General features: G+C 36.3%; 1 protein-coding gene across 8 annotated transcripts in view; it reads right to left on the bottom strand.

Moving 5' to 3' along the window:
- Positions 1–26,558, bottom strand: part of UNC13C (unc-13 homolog C) — a 591,291-nt gene that overhangs the window by 343,643 nt on the left and 221,090 nt on the right. For all 8 annotated transcript variants that reach the window (XM_032417734.1, XM_032417733.1, XM_032417735.1 and 5 more), the window contains 4 exons: positions 19,994–20,072; positions 18,806–18,811; positions 17,599–17,670; positions 2,350–2,569 (listed from right to left, as the gene is read on the bottom strand). In XM_032417734.1, the coding sequence (XP_032273625.1) occupies positions 2,350–2,569; positions 17,599–17,670; positions 18,806–18,811; positions 19,994–20,072 (377 nt within the window). The remainder of the gene's footprint in view (positions 1–2,349; positions 2,570–17,598; positions 17,671–18,805; positions 18,812–19,993; positions 20,073–26,558) is intronic.

The following is a 26,558-nucleotide window of genomic DNA, read 5'->3' as shown; positions in this document are numbered from 1 at the left end:
GTAATTTACACACTCCAATTTTCTAATGATGAATTAAGCTGCCTGCCAAGGTGTTAAATTTTTCCTAGTGGTATTCAAACAGAGATTGATTATTCTGAGAAAGAAATCACAGAACTTCTTCATTTTCACAGGAAGCTGGCTGCCTTAGCTAGACCTTCCCACTCTGATTTCCCACTTGTTTATCCTCTCCTTTTCTTCCATCGTAGGCATATGTGGAAGTCTTATACATAAGGGGTGTCCCCATTGCAAATTTTTTTTTTTTTTTTTAAGATTTTATTTATTTATTTGACAGAGAGAGACACAGCGAGAGAGGGGAACACAAGCAGGGCGAGTGGGAGAGGGAGAAGCAGGCTTCCCGCCGAGCAGGGAGCCCGATGCGGGGCTCGATTCCAGGACTCTGGGATCACGACCTGAGCCGAAGGCAGACGCTTAACGACTGAGCCACCCAGGCGCCCCCCATTGCAAATTTCTTGCTTAAAGCAATGAAAAGAGAAATTTCTTAAGGAAGTGTCACTGATTCTGTAGGGTCAATTTCAAATTTTACTGGTAGTTATTGTGGAAAGTGGTGAGGTTGAATTCATATACTTGCAAAGTCTCTTTCTGTTCAATGCAAGGGTGGATTTTAGGAAAACAGTAAGGAGGTATTACTAAAGAAAATACTCCCCTTCCTGGGGCACTCATACCCACCCTCATTTTTCTCAACTATTTTTGATTTCTTTCAATTTACATGTGCATTTTAATGAATAACCTCAAAGAAAAAGTTGCCTAATTTAGCCAATATCCATCAATGTATCTTAAGAAACAGAAATATAATATAAAAATGTTTCCAAAGTCTAATGAATGTGTGACATCTTTAGTCTCTCAGATACTGAGAAAAGAATCAGCTCATTTCTGAAGGATAATCTACATCATTTTTTTACTTACTGGATTCCAGCCATTTGTTTCTAGATGGCAATGTTTTTCTGTTTTTTTCAAATGTCACTGCCCTAATATGCTTATTTCTTAAAATGCCTGTTTATAATTCAGTTTTTAAATAAGTAGACTGAATTCTAATTGGATGATGAGATTATGCAAGTTAGCTCAGTAGTATTGAGTCAATCCCCCTTCCTTTTAAGCAGTTATTCCTAAATATACTTTTTATTTTTCAAAGAGACACTACCTATTTTGAAAAAAACAAAAACAAAAAAACGCATTCATTACCATTAACAACCTCCATCTGATCTCATGGTGTAGGGAGAATACTAATGAAGAAAACTGTAGAATGTGTATGACTTACTACAAAATCAGCTGTGACAGCATTTATGATTTAATCTTTATTTTGACATTTTCCTCTGATCCCCCTCAATTTTAGGCAACCCATGGATGTTACACATTCATTGTATTCATATAAACAATAACAGAGGGGACAATGTTTACATGTGAAAAAAAGATTTGTAAATGAAAGCCCGTGTTTGAATAAATTTCCTTGGCAAAGTTTTTTTTTGTGTTTTGTTTTGTTTTGTTTTTGTTCTTTTTTTTAGTAATTTCAGTGTCATAGCCACAACCAAATCAACGCAGCACAGAAAAGTCAGTAATACATATTTTAGACTGTGATGTTTTGGCATTTCTGGACCTAATCTAAAGTAGCAGTATAAAGAATTTTTTTTGGAAATGGAAAATTTAAGGTAACTTGTCATAAAGGTCGAAGTGACATGTACCTTTTCAAAAGTGCAAAAGGATGGGGAAGCCATTAATATTCATTGAGGATCTACTATGTGCCAGACTCTTAGCAGAGACTGTTTCATTTAGTCTTCCCTATAACCCTCTGAGGTAAATTTTATTATTCCTGTTCATTTGGTGGAGAAAAATGAAGCCCTGAGAAGTTAAAAAACTTGCCCAAGGTCACTTATCTGGTAAGTTAGATGTGTCTTCGATATTCAAACACAAAACCTCCCAATTCCAAGAATATGACTCCTTCTGGCAGACACCAAATAGGCTTGAGAAGGAATTCAGACTGCTGTAATCACAAGGGTGTGCCTTAGTCCTTGGCTGAGGAACATGACTTTACACATTCCCACTTTCCACGCAGGGCTATCATGAGATGGAAGTGACCAAAGAGATCAGAAGTCGCTTTCAAGTTTTCTACTTGGTGAGCCTGCCATTGCTCTGAGGCATCTAAGTCCATGCTCGGCACTATGGGAACACATCATCAACGATATGACTTGATGGGTTGTATGTGAATCTTTGTGTGATAGGAGGGGTGGGGGTTGGAATTACTGAAAACCAGCAAGAGCTGAAGAGGTCTAACCTGAAAACATGGAGGATAAGGCAGGGTCTGCATATACATCTCTACCCTAAACAGGTACTCACTCTGCAAACAGTCAGCATTTAGGAGGTCCTGACACTTTTCATGGCACTTCACTCCGCACTCCAAACACTTCATGCCTTGCCGAGCAATGCCCCACAGGAGCCCTTCACACTCATAACAGTAGGTAGGTGTTGTTGCCGTCCAGACTTCGAAATTGTGGGGGGTGGTGGAGGACATGGGGTAGATCAGTGCCTGCAAGGTCTTCTTGAAGACATGTATTTTCTGTCAAGATAAGTTACAATGCCAGCCAAGTCAGTGGATTCAGAGAATTTCAACATAAAACTATTTTATCACTTCTCCCTGAAAATACTATTTTGAAAGAACCTCTTAATTATTGACAAGTCATGATAGTAAGCACAGTAATTCTGCTCACTTATTCTTCTCTCAGCATTCTAGGGCCCAGTGCAGTAATCTGAACACAGAGAACTCCCTAATCTCCCAGATTGGACTGGGTTCCACTGTTGTGCTTCTTTCACAGCAGCAAGAAACTCTAATTACCTGATAATGTCCACAGCCTGCTATACTGTGGACTCTATGAGGCCATGCACGATGATATAGATCTCCTTTGTCTAAACTGGTTCTTGGTAAAAATTGTGAACTAGATGGGAAGCATTCTTAATGCTGATGCTAACCATCCAGAAACATCCTCACCCCTCTTTTGTATTCTATTAAGCCCTCTCTTTCCTGACTCTGTACTCTCCTGACATTCCAACCTTTCCCAGACCTGAAGTATGCTCATTCTACAATTCCTTCTGCAGGGGACTGCTTTCATTGCCTATCCTTTAGGAAGGAGCTCATCAACTAATTTATGAGACCACCAGTGGTAGGTAAAGGCTAAATGTGGCACTCTCTCATGGTAATGGTAATATTTTAAAGGGAGATACCTTTTTATAGCACATGGAAGGACTTTCAATGACAAGCCACTGGTGGGGTAGAAAAATTCACTGCATGAGTAGCCAGGAGACCTGAGTTCCCTAGCATAGGGCCAATCACATGACATTTAACATGGGTTTCTTCAGCCATTATTTACAGCCAATCTTCCATATTTCTCTTTTTAGCGTCTAACAGTGCCTACCCTTGTCCCTGCCACATAGTAGGGGTACAACACATATTTTGTGGAGTGAATGTTCTGCCACTTAGGAGTCTTATAATCCACAGAGAGACTTAGGTCTCTAAGCCTTACTTTCTTCCCCTACATATCTACCTACCTGCTGTATAATTTTGAAGATCAAATTGTAGGATGATAACCAACCAACTAGAAACTTCAAAATACTAAATAAATACTAAATGTTAGTACTCATAGTAGATTTTCCAGAAACCACCATAGGTTTATAGGAAAGAGACTTGTCTGGATGAGTCCTTCTCTGTGCTTTTCATATCTAATTAGGTGGGTGACTTCTTTTTTCTATTTTTTTAAAATATTTATTTATTTGAGAGAGAGAGAGAGAACATGCATGATCTGGGGGAGGGGTAAAGGGAGAGGGAGAGTGTGAAGAGCAGATTCCCTGTTGAGGGCAGAACCCTACATGGGGTTCAATCCCAGGACCTTGAGATCATGACTTGAGCCGAAGTCAGATGTTTAACCGACTGAGCCACCCAGGGGTGCCTGCAGATGAGTTCTTGAAAGAAAGACCATCACTCTCTGAAGTTACATTTACAGGTAATTTCACACAACTGCCTGATGCATAATGAATGAATATTTACATAAATCCTGTAGGAGCCTAATGGTTAAATGAAACAATTATATTTTGCATTAATAACCCTTAAATCTCATTTCAGAATATCTTAAATTTCATTTCAGAGTATCTTCACAGTGTTGAAATGACCAACTTTCCACAATTTTTCAATTCTACAGTATGGTAACAGCATATTTCCCTTTATTAGTACATTCCCCTCACTGTGTGTTTTCCTAGAATATGTTTGGTAATGGTACTGGAAGATCCCCTGCAGGGAGTTAAGCTTCACTAAAATTTTTTCTAACTTTTAAACAGCAAGATCCAGCCTTGTTATTACATGAGTGTCTGGTCAAAGCTTTTAATACTTCACGTGAGTCTACAGAGCAGCAGTATGATCAAATACAGGAATTATTCAAGTGGGAGACCTCCATATTAAGGTTTATACAAACAAATGGCCCATCCTTTTCAATAAATATAGCCTAAGCCAAGCGTATCTTTTGGCTTCATCTCATAATGAAGACGTCTTATCTTGCAAAAAAATTGTTAAGAGTTCTTTTAGCATTAACACTATGCATTATTCAACTTTGCTTCCATTGTACTGCTTAGCAGAGTGGGTATCTTCAATATCATTAAAGTGAATTGAACAATTCTTGGCCTAATAGATTTTCAATCAGCCTTCCACAGACAGCTTCCTGTTCTAACTGGGCTGAGGGGTTTGTGTGTTATCTGTGTAATGTAGCATTTTTGGTTTAGATAAAAATTAAGTAGGGAATTTAGTTACATTTGCAATCACATCAGGTAATTTGTTGTAGAGAGTAGTAATTCTAACCTAATAGGACACTAGGTGGGAAGAGTTTGCTAATGAACCTAAGAAAAGTAAAATATGTATGAACTTAGAAAGCAGGGTTGGGTAAAGGGTTGTTTTGAACATGAACTTATCTACATATTTCACAATTAAGTAAATGATTCATACATTTTCTCTAATTCCCTATGTGTATATTTTCTTTTTATTGAATTCAAGTGACATAGTTGGCCTCTAAATCCTTAGGTTATAGCAGGAGTAATAAATATAAGGAATACTTTCTAAAAAATTAAACATGCTAGAGAAAAACAAAGGAGTTCTGAATAGACAGCTGAGAAGTCTTCATTGAAATGTTTTGTTTGGTTGGGGTTAAAGAGGCATGATCCATTTCATAAAAAGAGAGTGAAGCTCGTTTAAAAAAAAGAGGAAATATGGGAAATTTAATAGCACATTGAAAATCAGTGGAATGGGGCATTAAAATAAATCTAACATTTAAAAGCTATAGAAGCTCGAGAAAACATTGGAGAGCTCACTAGAGGGTATATATCTCTAGTCTTCAGGAAATGATAATATGCATCTTTTCCATTTGTGATTTTTGGGATATGAGCATTGTCTATCAAAGCTGAAAATTACTCTAAAATAAATGCCATATGGAGGGACATCTGGGTGTCTCAGTCAGTTAAGCGTCTGACTCTTGGTTATAGCTCAGGTCGTGATCTCATGGCTCATGAGATTGAGCCCAGCATTGGGCTCAGTGGGGGGGAGTCTGCTTGAAGATTCTCTCCCTATGCCCCTCCCCGCACTTGGGCACGCTCTCTCTCAAATAAATCAATCTTTTAAAAAATGACATATGGCAACATTTCTTAATTGAAGCAAAGTATAAGATACAAGGATGGTCAGTTTAGAAACTCAGAAAGTGAATAGTTAGGAAAGTAAAGTTAGGAGATGTAAAAATCTATCTCATAAGAGGGGATTCTTACTCTCAGGAGAATACTTTATCCTGGGAAAATGACGTACTTCCTTAGCAGCAAAATAAGACCAAATCAAACAAGATTATAATCAAGGACCAAGAGTGTGAGAGTTTTGTGGAATAAGTCAAAAAAGATAGGGTAAGGAGCACTGAATAAACAAAGTGGAAAAAACCAAGGGAAAACTCCAAAATTAGCCATGGACCATAGAAAATGGGAATCTAACTCACCATTAGGAGTTGGATTGAAAGCAAAGAGATTTTTTTTTAATGTAGTACTTTTTACTAGCAAGATAACTAGTTACAGTTAATAGGACCCTAGCTGACATGAAAGGATGGGACTGGGTATGTTATCCAGAGAGGGTCTCTGGCCTAGGTAAAGCAGAAGACAGATATGTAGAGAAGGTGGTCCCAAGAACAAGCAGAGCCTTCATCTACTGGGATTAGGACCCAAGGACATAATGAACTCAGCAATATGGAAGAATTACTGTTAATCTATTTTAAAGGTTTCTAAAATTTCCCAATCTTCCACAATAAACATATAGTACTTTCTAAAATGTATTTTCATTTTTTTTAATATCCTTCCAGTAACTATAGATTAAGTTGCATTTTACATTGTATAGGAGCCTCCTGTTTCTAAATGATACTGGTATTTATAGATGTGTATATATGTCCTATCATTTTCCCCCCTCTTTTAAGAATCACAAAGATTTTGTAAATCATGCTCAACACTTCATGGAAGTGACCTGCAAAATGAAATAATTCTCATTGGCTAACAATAATCTTTTCTTTTCCCCAGTCAAAATGAAGACAAACAAGCAAACAAACAAAAAAATCTCATATGTCACTTTCCTCTCTAGTATGTATTTTCTAATTATAATAAAATGCATGCTCACGGTAAAAGTAATTTATAAAACAAAAAAGCATTAAAATTTTTATAAAGTTAATTTAATTTTTCAAAGTTCGTAAAGGTTCTTTCAGGATTTTTTTCTATTTATAGACAGAATATAAGACAACACAATTAGGAATAAAACTGATAAACATCAGTTTTACATTATTGAGGTGACTGCAGAAAAAAGGCAATTTTTATTTTGTGGAGACACTGTTTTATCTGTAGAAATGAGGTTAAGGAATGCTTTGACTCTGATAAGCCTCTTTAGCAAAGTACAGCTTATAGATTACAAAAGGGAGGATGCTCATATCCAATTTTTAACAATTATTTTGTTAAAAATTCCTCTAAGAAACTGGAATCTAAGGTGAAATGCTCTAATATGTCACTTTTTGAACAATTAGGACACAGGAAAAAAATGAATTGTTTTTATTCATAACTATATAAGAAAATTAAAATGCGCCCAAGAAATAAAGCAATCAGGCTTCCTGCCAAAGGTGATGATGAGTATTTTGAGACCATCAATATTCCAATCAACCAACTTTTAATACAACAGGAACAAAGCATGTTTGCCTCCATTTTGCACACTAAAGGAAACCATCGATAAAATGAAAAGCCAACCTGCTGAATGGAAGAATATATCTGCAAATCATATATCTGGTAAGAGACTAATACCAAAAATATATCAAGAACTCCTACAACTCAATAGCTGGAAAACAAAAAACCTGATTTAAAAATGGGCCGAGGATCCGCATAGACATTGTCCCAAAAAAGACATAGATATGGCTACAAGGCACATGAAAAAATGTTCATAATCATCAGAGAAATGCAAACCAAAATCAAGTGATACCACCTCACATCTGTTAGAAAGGCTATCATCAAAACCATAAGCAATAATAAGTGTTGTCAAGGATTTGGAGAAAAGGGAACATTTCTGCAGTGTTGGTGGGAATCTAAAAGGAAAACAATATGGAGTCACTTCAAAAAACTAAAAACCTAATTGCCATATGACCCAGAAATTCCACTTCTGAGTATTTATCCAAAGAAAACAAAAGCATTAATTTGGAAAATGACAGACACTTCCATGTTCACAGTAGCATTATTTACAACAGTCAAGACACAGAAACAACCTAAGTGTTGTTGAATAGATAAAGAAAATGTGTGTGTGTGTGTGTGTGTGTGTGTATAACACAACATTATTCAGCTATAAAAGAGTACAATCTTGCCATATGCAATAACATGGATGGATCTTGAGGGCATTATGCTAAGTGAACTAAGTCAGAGGAAGACAAATACTATGTGATCTTACTTATATGGAGAATCTAAAAAAAAAAAACAAAAGCAAAAACAAAAAGTCAAGCTCATAGATCCAGAGAACAGATTGGTGGTTGCCAGAGGCAGGGGATGGTGCGTGAGCAAAATTTGTGAAGGGGGTCAAAGGTACAAATTTGCAGTCATAAAACATAAGCTATGGGATTATAATGTACAGTAGGGTCACTACAGTTAATAATACTTTATTATACATTTGAAATGTGCTGATCATAAAACTTCTCATCACAAGAAAGAAAAAACACATAACCATGTATGGTGATGGATGTTAACTAGACTTACTGTGATGATTATTTCACCATATATACAAATATTGAATCTTTATACACCTGAAATTTAGATATTATATGTCAATTATACCTCAATAAAAAAAGTATATATAAATAATGGAAGTAGTAGGAGATGAGTAATTTATTAAATATAAGAGATCAAAAATAATATGAATTCTTTCACTGGAAGGAAACTTTTGTCATTTTAATGTGAAAAGTTTGTTTGTTTATTTTTACCACTTGGGGTCAAGACAGAGTTCTTACAAATCATCTGACAGAGGCCATGAAAGATTAGAAAAAAGAGTTAGGATATTGTAAAAGAGAGGGAAGGGGGTGACTATCCCTCTTAAAGGGAATCTGTTTCACTGTCCTCTTGTGTAACCAAGCAAAGCCAGGCATGGAGCCATGGAAAGTTGCAGCAAATGAAGTTAATAATAAAAAACAATAATATTTATTACATAATTATGTGTCAAAAATGGTTGACGTGCTTTCCATTTGTTATCTCACTGATCCCCCCAAGAGCATTCTAGCAGTATTAATATATTTATTTTACACGTTGAAAAACTGATCTGGCAACATGGCAGACTAAGTTGATAATAGCCTACTAGAGAAGTGTCGGAAAAAAATATTTTAATATGTAAAAGAGCCCAAAAGAAACAGATTCTCCAGGTGCTTGGGGGGAAGAAAGGAACTTACTGCCAGAATTGTGAGAGCTGATTCTATGGAAACCCAAAGGTTGTGTTTGGGATCCAGTTAAACAACATGGGCTACAAACTTGAGGTTTTCAGACCATTTTCAGACATGACATTTAGACTTGCCTTTTACCTAATGTGGGCATTGGTAGTAATGAGAGGCTAAACATTTTTAGATCATGTGTTTTTTTTTTTCAGGACAGAATTATTAACTTTAAAGTTTGAAGACAAAGATGCTACAAAAAAAGAACATTGCAGGCCAGTATCTCCAATGAACATAGATGCAAATATCCTCAATAAAATCTCAGCAAACTGAATTCAACAATACATTTTTTAAAAATCATGCCCCGGGCGCCTGGGTGGCTCAGTTGGTTAAGCAACTGCCTTCGGCTCAGGTCATGATTCTGGAGTCCTGGGATCGAGTCCCACATCGGGCTCCCTGCTCAGCAGGGGGTCTGCTTCTCCCTCTGACCCTTCCCCTCTCATGCTCTCTGTCTCCCATTCTCTCAAATAAATAAAATCTTTAAAAAATAAAATAAAATAAAATAAAAATCATGCCCCATGGCCAAGTGGTCAAGTGTGATTTATTGCAGGGATGCAAGGGTGGTTTAATATTCACAAATCAATCAATGTGCTACATCACATTAACAAGAGGAATAATATATTAATAATAAAATATATATAATATATATAATCATCATATATATTTTATATATATAATCATCTCAACAGATGCAGAAAAAGCATTTGACAAAATACAAAATCCATTCATGATAAAAACTCTCAACAAAGTGGGTTTAGAGGGAACATACCTCAACATAATAAAGGCCATATATGAAAAACCCACAGCTAACATCATACTCAATGGTGGAAAACTGAAAGCTTTTCCTCTAAGATCAGGAACAAGACAAGGATTCCATTCTTGCCACTTTTATTCAACATAGTACTGGAAGTTCTAGCTGCAGCAACCAGACAAAAGAAAGAAAGAAATAAAAAGCATCCAGATTGGTAAGGAAGAAGTAAGACTGTCACTACTTATAGATACCATGATACCACACATAGAAAACCCTAACGTCTCCACCAAAAAACTATTAACACTGATAATTTGGTAAAAGTTACAGGAAACAAAATTAATAAACAGAAGTTTGTTGTGTTTCTATACACTAATAACAAAGTAGCAAAAAGAGAAATTAAGAAAACCCCATTTACAATTGCACCAAAAATAATAAAATATCTAAGAATAAATTTAACCAAGAAGGTCAAAAGCCTATACCCTGAAAACTGTAGGATGTTGTTGAAAGAAATTGAAGATGGCACAAGTGGAAAGGTGTATCATGCTCGTGTTAGAAGAATACTGTTAAAATGTCCACACTACCCAAAGCATACTACAGATTCAATGTAATCTTTATCAAAATAGCAATAGCATTCTTCACAGAACTAGAATAATCCTAAAATTTGTATGAACTATAAAAGACCTCAAAAAGCCAAAGCAATCCTAAGAAGAACAAAGTTGGAGGTATCACAATCCCAGATGTCAAGATATACTACAAAACTGTAGTAATCAAAACAGTATGGTACTGGCACAAAACTAGACACAGAGACCAAAAGAGTAGGGCAGAGAGCCCTAAAATAAACCCACACCTATACAGTTAATTAATCTATGACACAGAGGTAAAAATATCTGATGGGAAAAGAGAGTCTCTTCAGTTAGTGATGATGGGAAAACTGGACGGCTACATGTAAAAGAATGAAACTGGACCACTTTCTTACACATACAAACTCAAAATGGATTAAAGACCTAAATGTTAGACTTGAAGCCATAAGCCTCTTGAAAAAAAACATAGGCATCAATTTTAACAACATGTTTACGGATATGACTCCAGAGACAAGGGAAACAAAAGCAAAAATAAATCATTGGGACTACACCAAAATAAAAAACTTCTGCACAAAGAAAACTATCAACAAAACACAGTAACAACCTACTGGATGGGAGAAGATAATTGCAAATGACATATCTGATAAGGGATTAATGTGTAAAACATATAAAGAACTTATATAATTCAACACCAAAAACAATCTAATTAAAAAATGAGCCAAGGATCTAAATAGACATTTTTCCAAAGACAAACAGATGGCCAACAGACACATGAAAAGATGTCCAAAATCACAATCCATCAGGGAAATACTAATCTAAACCATAATGAGGTATCACTTCACACCAGTCAGAATGGTTAGTATCAAAAACAAGAAATAACAAGTGTTGGTGAGGATGTGGAGTAAGGGAACCATCATGCACTGGTGGTAGGAAGGCAAACTGGTGTAGCCACTCTGGGAAACAGTATGGAGTTTACTCAAAATATTAAAAATAGAAAATGAAAACACTAATTTGAAAAAGATATATGCACCCTTATATTTATTGCAGCATTATTTAGTCAAGATATGAAAGCAACCCATGTGTCCATCAATAGATGAATAGACAAAGGAGTGGTATATACACACACACAAAGGAAAATTACTTGTTTATAAAAAAAAAAAAGAATGAGATCTAGCCAATAGTGACAAAAGAATGGACTTAAATGGCATTATGCTAAGTGAAATAAGTCAAAGAAAGACAAATAGCATATGATTTCACTCATCTGTGGAATTTAAGAAACTAAACAAAAAGCAAAGGAACAAAAAAAGAAAGAAAGGCAAACCAAGAAACAGACTCTTAACTACAGAGAACAAACTGACAGTTACCAGAGGGGAGGGGTGCAGGAGGAAGGATGAAATAGGTGATGGGGATGAAGGAGGGCACTTGCTGTGATGAGCAGCAGGTGTTGTATGTGAGTGTTGAATCACTATATTGTACACCTGAAACCAAAATTACACTGTATGTTAACTGGAATTTAAATAAAAACTTTACAAAAAGAGCAGCAGCAATGAAAAACAAATGAACATACAAACAAACAAGACTCTTCAACAAAGAGAATAAACTGGTGATTGCCAGAGTGGAAGTGAGTAGGGAGATGGGTGAAGCAGATAAAGGGTATTAAGAAATACAAACTTCCAGTTATAAAATAAATAAATCAGAGATGAAAAAATACAGCATAGGGAATATAGTCAATAATATTGTAATAACATTGTACGGAAACAGATGGTGACTACACTTACCATGGTAAGCACTGACTAATGTATAGAATTGTCAAATCAATGTTATACACCTGAAACTAATATAACAGTGTAAGCTAATTATACTTCAATAAAAGAAGTTGTATTTTCATTAAACATTTTGGAAACATCCACCACATTAAAATAAACAGTATAGATCATTTTATTCCATTTGTTGAAGAAGAGGGAAAATAAAACTCAGTCTGCACAAATGAACCTTGGAAAAGAAAGTAAAAAGGAGAGACACAGTGTATTTTTAAAAAGTAATAGAACTAAGCTCAAATACATTATGGGAAGTATATATTGATTGAATTCACCTGTAAAAAGGCAATTTCTCAGACTGAATTTAAAATTAAGCTATATGAGAGGGGCACCTGGGCGGCTCAGTCATTTAAGCCTCTGCCTTAGGCTCAGGTCATGATCCCAGGGTTCTGCTCAGCAGGGAGTCTGTCTGGCACCCGCTCTCTCTCTCTCTCAAATAAATAAAATCTTAAAAAATAAATAAAATAAAGTTATGTGAGATACATGGGGTGCCTGGGTGGCTCAGTTGGTTAAGCAGCTGACTCTTGATTTTGGCTCAGGTCATGATCTCAGGGCTGAGATATCTAGCCCTGCATTGGGCTCTGTCCTGGGCATGGAGCCTGCTCGGGATTCTCTCTCCTTCTCCCTCTACCCCTCTCACCTCCTCTCCCTCTCTGGGAAGAAAAAAAAAAAAAAAAAGCTATGTGAGATACACATAAAACACATTAAGACTTAAAGAAGGGGCTAGAGAAAGTTCTATCAAGGAAATACTGACCTTATCAATTTGGTAGAGCAGTATTAGTAGCATAGAGAAAATATTTCAAAGAAAAAGCTTTTAAGAAATTAATAAGATTAGCAAAGTTGAAAGAAACAATTTATCAGGAATATAAAAGTCCCAAAACTTATGTACCCAACAAAAAAAAGCTCATATGGTTTATCTACAAAACTAATTATGAACTAAGCCATAAAACAGTTAATTAAATACTAATCACTGAATATACACTCTATGTGCTCTGAATACAATGTAGTAACAACAATAAAGTTCATATGGCTTGTCTTTGGGAGAATAAACACTCTAAACTGAGGAGTCAAAATAATCATTGCATCATTTATTAAATATTTTTCTTTAAAGCTGTTATGGATACACAGGTATATGCAGTGTTTCTTATGTTGTAAATATTCTTTTCTGTATATGCAATAATTAATAATAAAAATCAAAATTAGTCAACCATATATTCAACTCAGTATGTTAGAAAAGTAGTTAGCTTCAGGGTGAATACAAAGAGGGCAGAAGATGTACCTAAATAAGAAAAGAAATAAAATAGGGCACCTGGGTGGTTCAGTTGGTTAAGCAACTGCCTTCGGCTCAGGGCATGATCCTGGAGTCCCGGGATCGAGTCCCACTTCGGGCTCCCTGCTCAGTGGGGAGTCTGCTTCTCCCTCTGACCCTCCCCCCTCTCATGTGCTCTCTCTCTCTCATTTGCTCTCTTAAATAAATAAATAAAATCTTTAAAAAAAAAAAAGAAATAAAATAGAAAACAAACAATATGGAGTCAACAAACACCAGGGAAATCTCTTGGAGTACTCATTTAAAAAAAAAAAGAAAGAAATACAAATAAGGTGAAAATAGCACAAACTTTTATAAATCATATAATTATATGAACAATTTGATGGAATTTGAAATTTTAGGGAAAAAAAGAACAATGTTCTGGAAAAAAATAATATAAATGATCAAAACTGACTCAAGAACAAATGTTTAAAGAACATGAATGGATTATTACATTAAATTATTGAGGGCAGTCAAATAACCACCCTCAAAAAAATTACAAGACGATTTTAGAGGCAAGTTTGCCCATCTTTTAAGGCAGAGCAACAACCTACACAAACCATTCCAGAGAAGTGATAAGGACAGCTTTCCACCTACTTTACAAAGCTAGTTGATTAATGCCAAAATTGCTCACAGACACCGGAAACCATAGGCGATCAATGGATCAATGCAAAAATCTTATATAATTCGCAAACGTGTAAGAAAATCGAGGCCAAGAGAGTTTCAGTCACTTGCCCAAGTTCCCACAACTACTCAATAGTGGAGCTGGACCTACATTTATCTCAAGCCAAAGACTGTGCTCCTGAAGAAGGATAGAATTAGGACCAAGAACAGTACTGGTAAACCAGAGAACAACATCTAAATGTGCAATTAGATCGGTTCCCCTATCAGCACACACTGGAACCTGACCTTCAGCTGCAAAGATGGCAGGGAGGCACTGGATTCCACACGGATCTGGATACCTCACTGCGACTCCCTGCCCACTGCCCTGACTACCACCTGCTCTGCCTGGCAAGACTCTTTTTAATTCTCACAAAACTGTGAGATAAGTATTATTACTTTCATTTTACAGATGAGATGAACAAGTCTCGGGGAGGCAGAAAGTATTGAAAAGAAATCAGTTCTCAAAGGCAATAAGAGGTAGAGCTGAAATTCAAATTCACGCCCTTATCACTTCACCTCTGTTACTTGGTTTGACATAGTTCCTGTTCCTGAGGAGGAGTCCAGAGTACCTGCACACAGTGAGCCTGCAGCTTCCTGACTGAGCCCCAGGCACCTGACAGGTGTTCTGACCTGCTTCCTGCTTCCAGGTCACCTTTCTAGGATTATGTGAGAAATAGGGCCCAGGTCTGATCTAATGATTCCCATCCATAGTTCTTGTGAGTCCCTTTCATCGGGCCTGATCTTGATCTTGTTATTGAAAAGAGGACCTCTACTCTCCTCGACAAACCAAACCTGACTGAATATTGACACTTCCTGGAAGCAAACCATTAGACCAGCCCCCTAGCCATAGTTAGATATGAATTAACTAGATAGAATAAACGGGGCTCTAGAATCCCTTTCAGGCTTGGTGATTTGTGTTCTGCACTCTACTTGAGTTTCCCATAACCCTCATCTGACACTGTCAGTTTAAACACGCCCACCTGTTAGAAGCTTTCATTATGCCTGCAACAATATGGCATGCAAAATACAGTATTTCAGCTCCCCTCTCACTATATTATAAGCCTCATGATGGCAGAATGGTCTCATTTCCAGAATCTGACACACTGCCTGACACATAGTAGACAGTTAATATCTGACTTATTGAACAGTTTTACTTGGATTGCCCCCCTTTTGGGGCTACACCTAGGAAACTACCACTCTATGACAGCAAGCACAAAGCTGGGTAGCATCGTGTCAGGCAGAATACTGTTAGATGGATACTAGATTGTTACCCCTTCTTGGGTTATTAGGCCAGACAGAAATGTTCAGAAACTATGGTCCTTAAGGGCTTTTTAGACTCAGATTTCCAATCAGCCCCAATAGCCCTGTGGGTGAGGTGGGATTGGTGATGGCTGAGGGCACCTGGCGTGCTTCACCCACTGCTCACAGAGGGTCATTGGAGGCGGTGCCGGCTAGCCCACTGTCACCTTACATCAGACTTTAGAGCCCTTCCCTGCCGTGGAAGAGCTGACTGAACTTTTTACCATACATCTCTTTAATTAAAACAGATGTGCTACCATTTGATATTTTCCACATGGCCAAGCCGTATTCCTTCATGTAAAGACACATATTTCATGCTTTCACATGGAGGGTGCCTAGGAAGACTTTCAGCATGGAAAAGTGGAAATTATTTGCTCCAGCATTTATGTTAGCTGCCCATGTAATAACTTAATGTGACAGCCTGTCAGGAGTGACATTTAATATGCCTGTTGTATAGAAGTCATCTTTCATTTACTTTTTGAGACATGGGCCCCAGGGAAATGGGCTTTATGAATTTTAGAGGGAGCTGATGGACTCCATTCATCCACCCAACACCCACACAGAAAAGTCTTTTACATAGGGTCTTCTGAATCTAAAGAAATACAATGTATTTTTAAGTGGATGAAAAGTAGATTAATAACTAATTTAACCATAAAGTGAGGGTATGCTCCCTGTTCAAGGCCTCAGAAAATGGAGTAGCGTTCTTCTTATTTCTATCTCTTTCCTATTAACTTTTCATAGGAATAAATATTTGTGGTTCAGACCAAATACCATATTTTAAAATTTAAAAAAAAGGAATAGTATAGGAGTTTAATGATAAAAGCCTCAACCTTGATTACTCTCTCAAAAGCAAGACTAGGTACTTCAAGATTCAGCAAGCAATATGGTGCTTTCTCATATACCATGTATATATGAAATATACATATAAATAATGGTGTTAAATGCCAAGTGTATAGAAATTTAAAACAAGTATTATTACTGGCAAATTTTTATTCTACAGGAATGACAAAGTCACTAAAATTGGGAGAGGTAGAGTATATGAGTTCTCCTAAGGGAGGACACATGAATTGTCTCTAGTAAAAGCCCAGTAGAGTGGCTGGGCAGGAAGGAGTTGCCAGGGCACAAAATTCACTGCACGTTAGAATTGCCTGATAGTTTAAAACAAACAAACAAACAAAAAACAACAAAAAAACACCCTTATACCGAGACTACATCTGAAGTCAATTAAATCAGAATCACTGGGAGGGAGACCCAGGCATCTGCATGGTTTAGAGCTCCCACAGGTGATTCTAATGAGCCAAATTTAAGAAACCCTGACCTAGATATTTGCAGCCTACTTGTATTTTCTAATCATATTGGTTCTTTCATTCAACAAGAATTTACAAAGTATCTACCTCATGCCACACCGTGTACTAGGTAGTAGGGATCAAAGTGTTTAACAAGAACAACAAACAAGATACAGTGCTACCCTTAGGAATATCAGCCTCTAAAGGAAAGGTTTATGCAAAATAATAAAATTAATTGCTTACAAAAATAATAAAACCAGCAGCTTGCATTTTTTTTTTTTTTTTTTTACTATACTCTAAGCTATGCCAAGTGTTAAACACATTTCCCCTCCCTTCATAAATTGTCTTATTACCTCACTATACAGATGAGAGAAATCAGACTCAGAGAAGTTAGATAATTTGCCAGGTAGAACAATGCTAGTTTAGCACTACAGATGGGACTCGCCCTGAGCAACCTTCATTCATGCCATACTATGCTATGGAGGTCATGATTAAATGTTTGATTAAGAGCCCAGAGGAGGAAACTAAAAAGTCAGTCAAAAGAGGAGGAAGATGTTTGGGACAGCCTCATAAAGGAGGCAAAACTTGAACCATAGAAAAACATAGAGGGTTTTTTTTTTTCAGGGGGAGAATTACAGATAAAATGCGTGAGGATGGAATAGCATTTGTAAAGATTGATAGGCACATGCATATTGGATCAGCAGAGGATCATCTGTATGACAGTGAAGCTGAGGTCCTGAGGAAATTTGTTTAGGGTCAGACTTTCCCCATGTTCCCAGTTATTTCTGGAATTTTGGAATCAACATTATGACTGAGTGGCTTGATCAGAATCACTCTCCCCTGGACTATGATCAGTACATAGTAACTGACTCTGCACCTACCAGTTCCTCATTGTTTAGTGATGTCCTAATCACCATAGCCAGGGAGAGTCCAGATTTCCGGGCGGCCAGAGTCTAAAATAAACAGAATTAGAAGTTATTGGCACATGAGGTGGCTGCCATGAACATACGGCTCAGCAGCACGTGAAAATATAACAATACAGACTATCATTGTTCATGTTTTAGTCAATAGGGACCTGCCATTTTCAGTAGTCAGCGAGTTCATCCAGAATGTGGAATCATGGAACATCAAAGCTGAAAAAGTCCCCTTCTATCATTGAACCCAACCCCTACATTTTGCGGATGACAAAACTGAAGCCCAACAAGGCAGGATGATGAGCCCTAGGTTTCCAGGCTAGCAAGAGCTTCTATAACTTTGCTTTTGCCCAAGGTGATCATGATCACATTCCTTCATAAAACATGGCCACTGGTACAGAGTCAGATGATCTGTGTGATGGCCATGAAGCACAATTAAGGTTAGAGGAACCTTGAATTGTTCACAGTTCCCCCACAATATTCTTTCATATCTAACCAGGATATTTTTTCTAAGTGTTCATTTTATCAACTGAAAACCATTATACCCAGATTGGTTTTCTTAATGCAATGCTGCCAACTTAAGTGATTTTTATTAAAAGTCAAGTCCCTTTAGTTTCCCCACCATAAAATAGAACCATTATATTGCTCCTCCTTGAAATCTGTGTGATATAATGCACTCAGCAGTGCTGTCAAGACTTTTGGAAATCACAAGTTTTACATGGGAATTTTCAGTATGTCATCCCATTAGGAGCAAAAAGAAGTCATAGTGGAATTCTGTACCTGGTCTTAAATCTATCTCCTTGGAGCTACAAAGCCATAAACTCAGATAAAAGTTCAGCACAATGCTGGGTGAGGAAGTCACTGTCCACCCATCTCCACCCCTACTGTATAAACTATAGAGGGCTTACCTCCAAGGACTTACCCAAGATGATCTTCCAACTCTGACAACTATTATCCTTAAAATTATGTCTGTATTCTAGTTTAGTCTATATTGACACCTGTCATATATATAATTTGGTTTATCTTTCAGAATTGAACTAGAGGCTTTCTTGGAGAACCTAAATTTCTTATTCCTGTGTCTCTTTTTATTTCCCCATCTTGCCCTCTTTTATCTCAAGAATAAGTGCAGTGTATATTAAGAAGTATGGAAAATATTAAATTGAAAATCACTTACCATAGCCTGAAGATTCCAAGTGTCAGAGGAAACAAAGCATAAATAATTAGAAATAAGAAATGTGAGCAGAGAGTATAATGATGTTAAAATAAACTTAACACTTTAAAATAATGTCCACACTATAATGGCAGAAATATGAGCTGTACAGACACGTCATACTTTTCAGTATAACATCCTTCCAGTCAAGGTTTTATCTTTCCTAATTTAAAGCCAAAGTGATGGTTTTCAGATGATGGCTTTCATAGTAAAATTAAAAATTGCTGATTATGAGAAATTGTGTACATTGTTGCAAAAAGGGAAATTTCTATTTCCCTTGGATAAAACATATTTTTAGGTCATAAACTACTAAGAATATGCTTCCATAAAAAAAAATGTGAAGACAATTGAGATAATATAAAACATGCTGGTAGGCTATTTGTTTTTAGAATCTAATGCACGCCATTATCAATTCTTTGCATCTTCAGGTGGTCCCCAGCATATTTTGTTATAAGAGAGTTTGAGTTATTGAAAGTTGTGTTCACGCTTCTTAAAGGTTTTTTTTTTTTTTTTTTTTTTTACACTTCTTAAAGGTTTTAATAACTTGGGAGCCATAGATTTCCTCAGATAGTGGAATCACTTATTAACGTGACTAGATCTTAATAAAGAATTGGTTAATATTATCTGCTGCTTTTTAAAGTAGGAAAATTCATTGGGTTGAGGGCAGGAAGTTCAAATCAAGACTCAAAGTGTGCTTTAAACTTGTGGTTATTTGCAACATTGTATATATCAAAGCCCAGTTGGAGCAGCTCACTTGGCATGCTGTGTGACTTTTTGCTCAATTATAGTGCCATTTTAACTCAGTTTGTAATTTCAACCAATATAAAAATCTGTCAAGTGGCGTCTGTCTGGCTCCGTAGGAAGAGCATGCAACTCTTGATCTTGGGGTCGTAAGTTCAAGCCCCACACTTGGGGGGGGGGGAGGGGAGAAGGAAAGCTTAAAAAAAAAAAAGCTGTCAAAAGATTAGAGTTCTTTCATTCACCTAAAAGATTTTAAAGAAATGATAAATGCAATACTTGGTAGAATCCAGCGTCTTATGTATTTTATTCTATGAAATACAGGCAAGGCACTTAATGAGAAGGCCAAAATGACAGCTAATGAAGAAAACAGGGACACATGCAATCAAAGAGAATTCAACAGGAGTGGCTTACCACATCTCGTACAATAGGCAAAGTTTTTTTCCTGCGGAGATCTGGCATACTGTCAATGCCATAAAGTCCTCGCCCAGTCCTGAAAGGAAAAACAGGAATGATTTCAATGGGAACCAGACTTCCTTTAAGGAAAAAAATCCCCTGTTCATGGTAAAAAGGCTGTGAAAAAAGATGAAATGTATACCATGCTTTTCAACTGGTTCACAAAACAAGAACGATCCAAGCCTCTAAGACTTCACCCAGGGAGAAGGAGAAAGACTCTAGCTACCAAAGTGATCACTTGTATTCTTGGATAGTTCTATATACATTGAAACTTTAAAATATGCCTGGCTTGATTTGACACACAGTTTTTCTGTCAATATCACAGAGAAGATTAAAAAAAAAAAATTGTTAGTTATATGAAACTTTGTGTCTCCAGGAAGAAATAGAATCAAACCATGGTCAGTGTAAGGTGTAAGTTTGGTCCTCAATGGTAAAATAATTACCTGTATTTGTAAAACTATCATTCTTTTTTAATGTGTTACATCTTCACAGATTAAACCCCAAAGTGGTATCTCAAAGAGCCATAGCTGCATGTAAAATATTTGTGATAACCCTTACCAGAATTTTCACTTACCTGAATTTATCCCATGGAAAAATGCCAACAAGAGATTAAATTAATTTGTTGTACAAGAATATTCACTGTGACATTTCTTTTTATAATAGCAATAAAAGTTGGGTAACCTAAGTATTTATTGAATGAATTATATTATTCAATGAGAAGGACATAATAAAGTGAATGAGTTAAATATATATGTGTATAAATGAAAAATACTCAAGTATGTTAAGTGAATAAAGCAAGTTTGCATATTAGTAAGTTTAATATTATACCATGTTTTTGTGTTTATACATGTACAGAAAATATCTAGAAAGATATTCATTAAATTGATAACTAGAGTTACGTTTGCCGAGTGATACTGGGTGGAAGAAAAAGGGAAGATTCTCGCTATGTTATAAATTTGGTAATAGTCAATGTTTTTCTACTAAGCATTGCCCGTTTTGCAATTTAAAATAATCTTAAAATATATTCATTTTTGTTTATTAAAATGAGTTTAATACATTGAATTTGATTTTTGTTGCATCTAAGCTAGTAATTTTATACAACCAAAAATGTGTTCAAGTCACTGATGACAGCTTTGCCTATGCTCACTTGACCTACAGAACCCCTGCTTAACTCTAGCTTAAAGTCAACTTTTTTCACCAGGAACACACAATTGAAAGGTCGGGGTATTAGGTAGGCACCTCGGCTACTGGAACAGGCCACAACAGCTGAGAATATGTTATCAGCATCTCACAGTCCAGTTTTTCTCTGACACAGAGATGGCCCCTTTGCTCCTGCTGCTTCGCTTAATAAAGGGAGAGTTTTGCATTATTGAATTTTTCTTAGTAGCCATGGTCTTAACTCTAATACTTCTAGTTGCATCAATCACTAGCTCAATGATTTTGAATTCACTAAATTATCATACAACTCATGTGAATAGAAGTAAAATATTAATAAGGATAGAATGATAATAAATAGTAATGTTATAACTTGTATGTTTGAAAGTAAAGATCAAATCCAGTAATAAATGTGAAATATTAAAACCACGGCACATGAGTAGGAAGGATGTCAATGTTGAATGAATTATACTTAAGTTCATGAATTTCAACAAAAAGTTATCTTTAGGTTAGATCATAGAACACAGGAAAAGAGTGACAGTGGGGCAGAAATCAAGACAGATGAAAGAAAGAACAGCAAAAGGAGAAACAACAGGAGGGAAGATATATGGGTGGCAATATGTGTGGGGCAGATGACATTTGAGATCCTGTCCACCACTGACTCTACAAGAGTTCATACAGTTTCCATCATTGCCCAGAATAATGCCAACTGACATTCTCTAGGCCAATGACTGTGGTAGTCACAATGACAAATATCGAGATTGAGGTCACAAAAAACAATCATTAGCAGTACTCTCTTATGAACTGCAAGAAATGGCAACATCAAGTAGGGGAAAAGGGCAAAGAACTCTTCTTTTCAACACCCATCTTCAGAATGTGAACCAACTACTCCAACAGTGTAACTTCTTGCTTCCCTCCTATTCTCTTTCCATATTCTTCCATTCTCCCTACCATTTCATGCTTGACTCTGCCACATCCCAAACATCACATTCATGGGAAAAGGGTTATGGAAGTGGGTTTCTAGAAGGATCTTTTGAGTAACATTTGCTTCAATATAAGGCTCTGATTCCAAGTGGTTTTTATTTTCTACCCCTTGTGAAGAGACTTAATGACATAAAGTGTAATTAATAAATGTCTTTCCACCACATTACATGGCAGTCATACTAACTAGCTGCCTTCAAGTGTTTTGAAATGTTCTGACTGCTAAATAATGTGACTTTAATAACTAGATAAAGAAACACATCCAATTGTTATAATGGTTGATAAAGTGATTTTTAAACTACAAAATGTAACATATAGATGGGTGGTGTGTTTTCTTTCTCTCACTAATGACTTCTTTGTTTTCCTCTGACAGAATTTAATTCAAATTCTTAAGAACACCTAAAGTTTTGAGCATATACACACAAATTCAGGAATCAGTTATACACACATTTTCTTGGGTCTTACACTTTATTCCTTTGCTTGTCTCATCAGAACAGAGAAGGCCAAGGACCCAGGCCAAACCTGAGCATTATAGAATAATGAGCCCAAGTTAGAAGACATGGATCCAAAATTTATCTGTCCTGAGTTTGTCATTGATTTCATCAAACCCATATTTTGTCATTTGTAAAACTGCAATGCAATAAAAATGTTCGCTTAATCTTTACAGCCTTAAAAATGCTCAAAATCACATTGTGTTTCCTTATAGTTTTAGCTTTCCATTATTACTACGTATAAACATGTGCTTTCATTTGCTTATCCAGCAAGTAATAGCAAAACTTTTTTTGCAAATCTGAGTCTTAGAAAAGAAAGGTTTCCCTAATGGCCTTACCTCAAGAGTGGAGAAGCACTTGGTAAATACTATAAAGGTCTATAATAGATGTAAAAAATTTTTGTAATATTTATTGAAAGTGTTCCTAACCAAGAGACATCTGGGAGAGATTAAATTAAAAATGGTGAAGGGGCGCCTGGGTGGCTCAGTTGGTTAAGCCACTGCCTTCGGCTCAGGTCATGGTCCCCGGGTCCTGGGATCGATTCCCGCGTCGGGCTCCCTGCTTGGGAGGAAGTATGCTTCTCCCTCTGACCCTCCCCATTCTCATGCTCTCTCTTCTCACTCACTTTCTCTCTCTCAAATAAATAAATCTTAAAAAAAAAAATGGTGAAGACCAGAAGTATCAATATATAAATAAATCATTGACTTTATAGGCAAGATCAAGTTCAGGGAGATCAGTTAAAATCTAGAAGAAACTAGCTAGGCTCAATGATGAAGAGCTCAGGGAGAGTCATCAAGACAGGCAATAGCAGACAAGAAACTCCGAAACCCCATGTTCCTTATACGTATATACACACACATGCACACATACATACATTTTTCCTTTTTTAGGAAGATATAAAATATCTATCCCAGTTGGTCTAGAGTTGTCACCATTATTTGGAAATGCTTTCACTGTATTCCAAGACAGTATTATCTTCATATCAGAAACGCTGTATCACTGTATGAAATAGTCCCAATCCTCCCCAAACAGCCCCTCTTCAACTATTTAAGAGTTCTCCCTAGGAAAAAGGAATCTTTTATATTGTAGGCATTACAAATGGATGAAAACATCAGATCTATGGAAATATCTGGAAAGTCAATCATCACATAAAATTGACAAAATGGGGGTGCCTCGGTGGCTCAGTCAGTTAAGCATCTGACTCTTGATCTCAGGGCTGTGAGTTCAAGTCCCATGTTTGGCTCCATGCTGGGCATGGAGCCTATTTAAAATAAATAAATAGGGGCGCCTGGGTGGCTCAGTCAGTTAAGTGTCTGCCTTTGGCTCAGGTCATGATCCCAGGGTCCTGGGATCAAGCCCCACATCGGGCTCCCTGCTCAGCGGGAAGCCTGCTTCTCCCTCTCCCACTCACCCTGCTTGTGTTCCTGCTCTCACTGTGTCTCCCTCTGTCAAATAAATAAATAAAATCTTTAAAAAAATAAAAATAAATAAACGATAAAATTTTAAAAATGACAAAATGGATAAAATTTCATAAATTGTGATGTCTTCTAATTATTTGTTTTATATTACATAGTTCGTATTTTTCAGTTTTATTTCTTAGTTCTTTGCATAATTAAAAGGAGTTTACTGAGTTTAATAAAATTGGAGATATGAGAGTATATTGCTGTATACTTTGACTCAGATTCAGTTAACCATCTTGTTACAGAACATAATACACATTATCTAAAGGATATATATTCTGTAATTGTTAAACAATCTGATGTCTAAGGTAGAAGGGGTAAGAACTGATTTAAATATATATTAATAATTATCTGATAATATACTGAATATATATTGATTGCAAAAGAACTCTGAGAAGGCACCAAGAGTATCATGTAGAAACTATCAAACAGATTTTCCAAAGGTAGTACTTTCTGATTATGGGATAAAGATATGCTGTTTCCATATGTGGGCGGTTGATGGTTAACTGGCAATATTCATAGACTACCTAATATCCATTAGAAATCAGAAAATTAGTAGACTCTGTTTATATGCAAAGGAGTTGTTAAATTAATTGAAGACTATAAGCCTAAAAAAACCAGATCACAGTGCTTCTGTTTATTTCTGTGTTTCCAAGACAATTATTGAGCAGGGCTATGTAATTAGTCTTTTTTAGCATTATGGAACACTAAGGCAATGTAAAAGATTAATAATGAATCATTCTAAGTCCCTCTCCTGTAATACAGCTGTCTTCTTTCAGACTTTTAAAAAACATTTCTTTGTATTTATTTAGTTACTTAATGGTAAACATACAGTAATTTATTTTGGTTTTGCTTAATGTCATATATTTTACATACATTTTAACAATTCTCCTGATGAACATTATAAACTTTAATTATTCACCTGCACCTTATTAGGATACGTTATTCAGAATATTCTTTTTTCACCTTTTTATTTTTATTATTGTCAACACTGAATGAGTTATTTGTGTCTGCGTAATTGGATAATTCACTCCCCACATCCAATTAATCACCAATTCCTAAAGATTTTTTTATTCTATATTTCATCACAATCAACACACCATCTGTCATAAGATAATAGCATTATATATTTATATGTTAGGGGGAAAATCAAATTAATCTCTGACACTGTGCCTTCTTAGCAAGTAGAATTTAAATTGTGTATTTATTCAAAGGACCCCCTCTTAAACTGACTTCATCTATGGCATAGATGTGTCATATTTTCAATCATTTTTCTATACATGAAAATAAAAATGTAAACAAAATAGTTATTCCTTAAGTTTCTCATTCAGAGTCCAGCTTTTTAGAATTACTCTTCAACACAGAATTGTCAATGTCTTGGTCTTTGTCCAAATTATGGTCTTTTAAGCCATCAAGAGCAATGGTAATGTAGCATTTTATAAAATTGCACTTCATTATTGTTCCTTTTATTCCAAGAAGTGGGCAGCTCTGCTGCAGATACTGATGTTGGTAGGCTCTCAATCTCACCGACAGCTTCAAAGGAGATAGACAGGTCTCTTATTCTTCCTCAAATCATCCTAATTTTTCTCTGGACTAAAACATTAAGAAAATGCAATTATCCAGCCCATACCATCAGCAATAACAACAAAATTACAACACTTTCCCAGGACACTTTTAGCTAAGTTTATAAATGTACAGACAATGAAACTCTTGTAATTGCTGCTTGGTTACCAATGTTTTTAAGATACCATCGATTGGATGCATCTTGATATTTTATAATGCATAAAAATGTATGTTGTAGAATTGATAAAATATAGTACTTTTGGCATCTCCCTCCTGAACCCCCACACAGATAGTGCTATATTCCAGGCCTTACTATTTTAGCTCATCTCTTAGATTTTTTTTTTGGCCAGCTCATTTTTTTTTTTTTTTTTTTAATTGCCAACAGTTTTTTTCCAGAATACAAATCTAAAGATATTTTTTTCATATTCAACATCCCTTATTGCTTCCAAGATAGAGAACAAATCCCTTTCCATCCCAGCAAGATACGACTGCCCCTCCCGTCTCCTCTCCTCTGAGTTCTCCCTCTACGTTTTTGTTCCAGCTGTCCCGAATGCCTCTGTAGACCCCCAGAGACCTCACACTATTCCCTCCCTTGTCTGTTTTCTCCATTTCCTCTACTGGTACTGGCCTCCTTGGTGGCACAGGCTCACACTTATCTCTCTTAGATAAAATTTGAATGTAACTTTTAAGGTACCTCCTCCCCATCTCAATTAACTGCACTTCTCTATGAGCTCACCCTCAGGGATTCACAGTGGGAGGAGCTGGGTAATGAGCAGAGGAGGGGAGGGGAAATCATGACTCCAGGCCTTAGATGGGCTTATCAGCAGCTGTGTGCAGTCAAAGCAAATATTTGTTACTAACAGAGGATAGCAT

The sequence above is a fragment of the Phoca vitulina genome, unplaced genomic scaffold (genome assembly GCF_004348235.1).
Source record: "Phoca vitulina isolate PV1807 unplaced genomic scaffold, GSC_HSeal_1.0 scaffold20, whole genome shotgun sequence".
Classification (NCBI taxonomy): domain Eukaryota; kingdom Metazoa; phylum Chordata; class Mammalia; order Carnivora; family Phocidae; genus Phoca; species Phoca vitulina.
The sequence above is the reverse complement of the archived record's forward strand: the minus strand, read 5'-3'. Positions and strand labels throughout refer to the sequence as shown.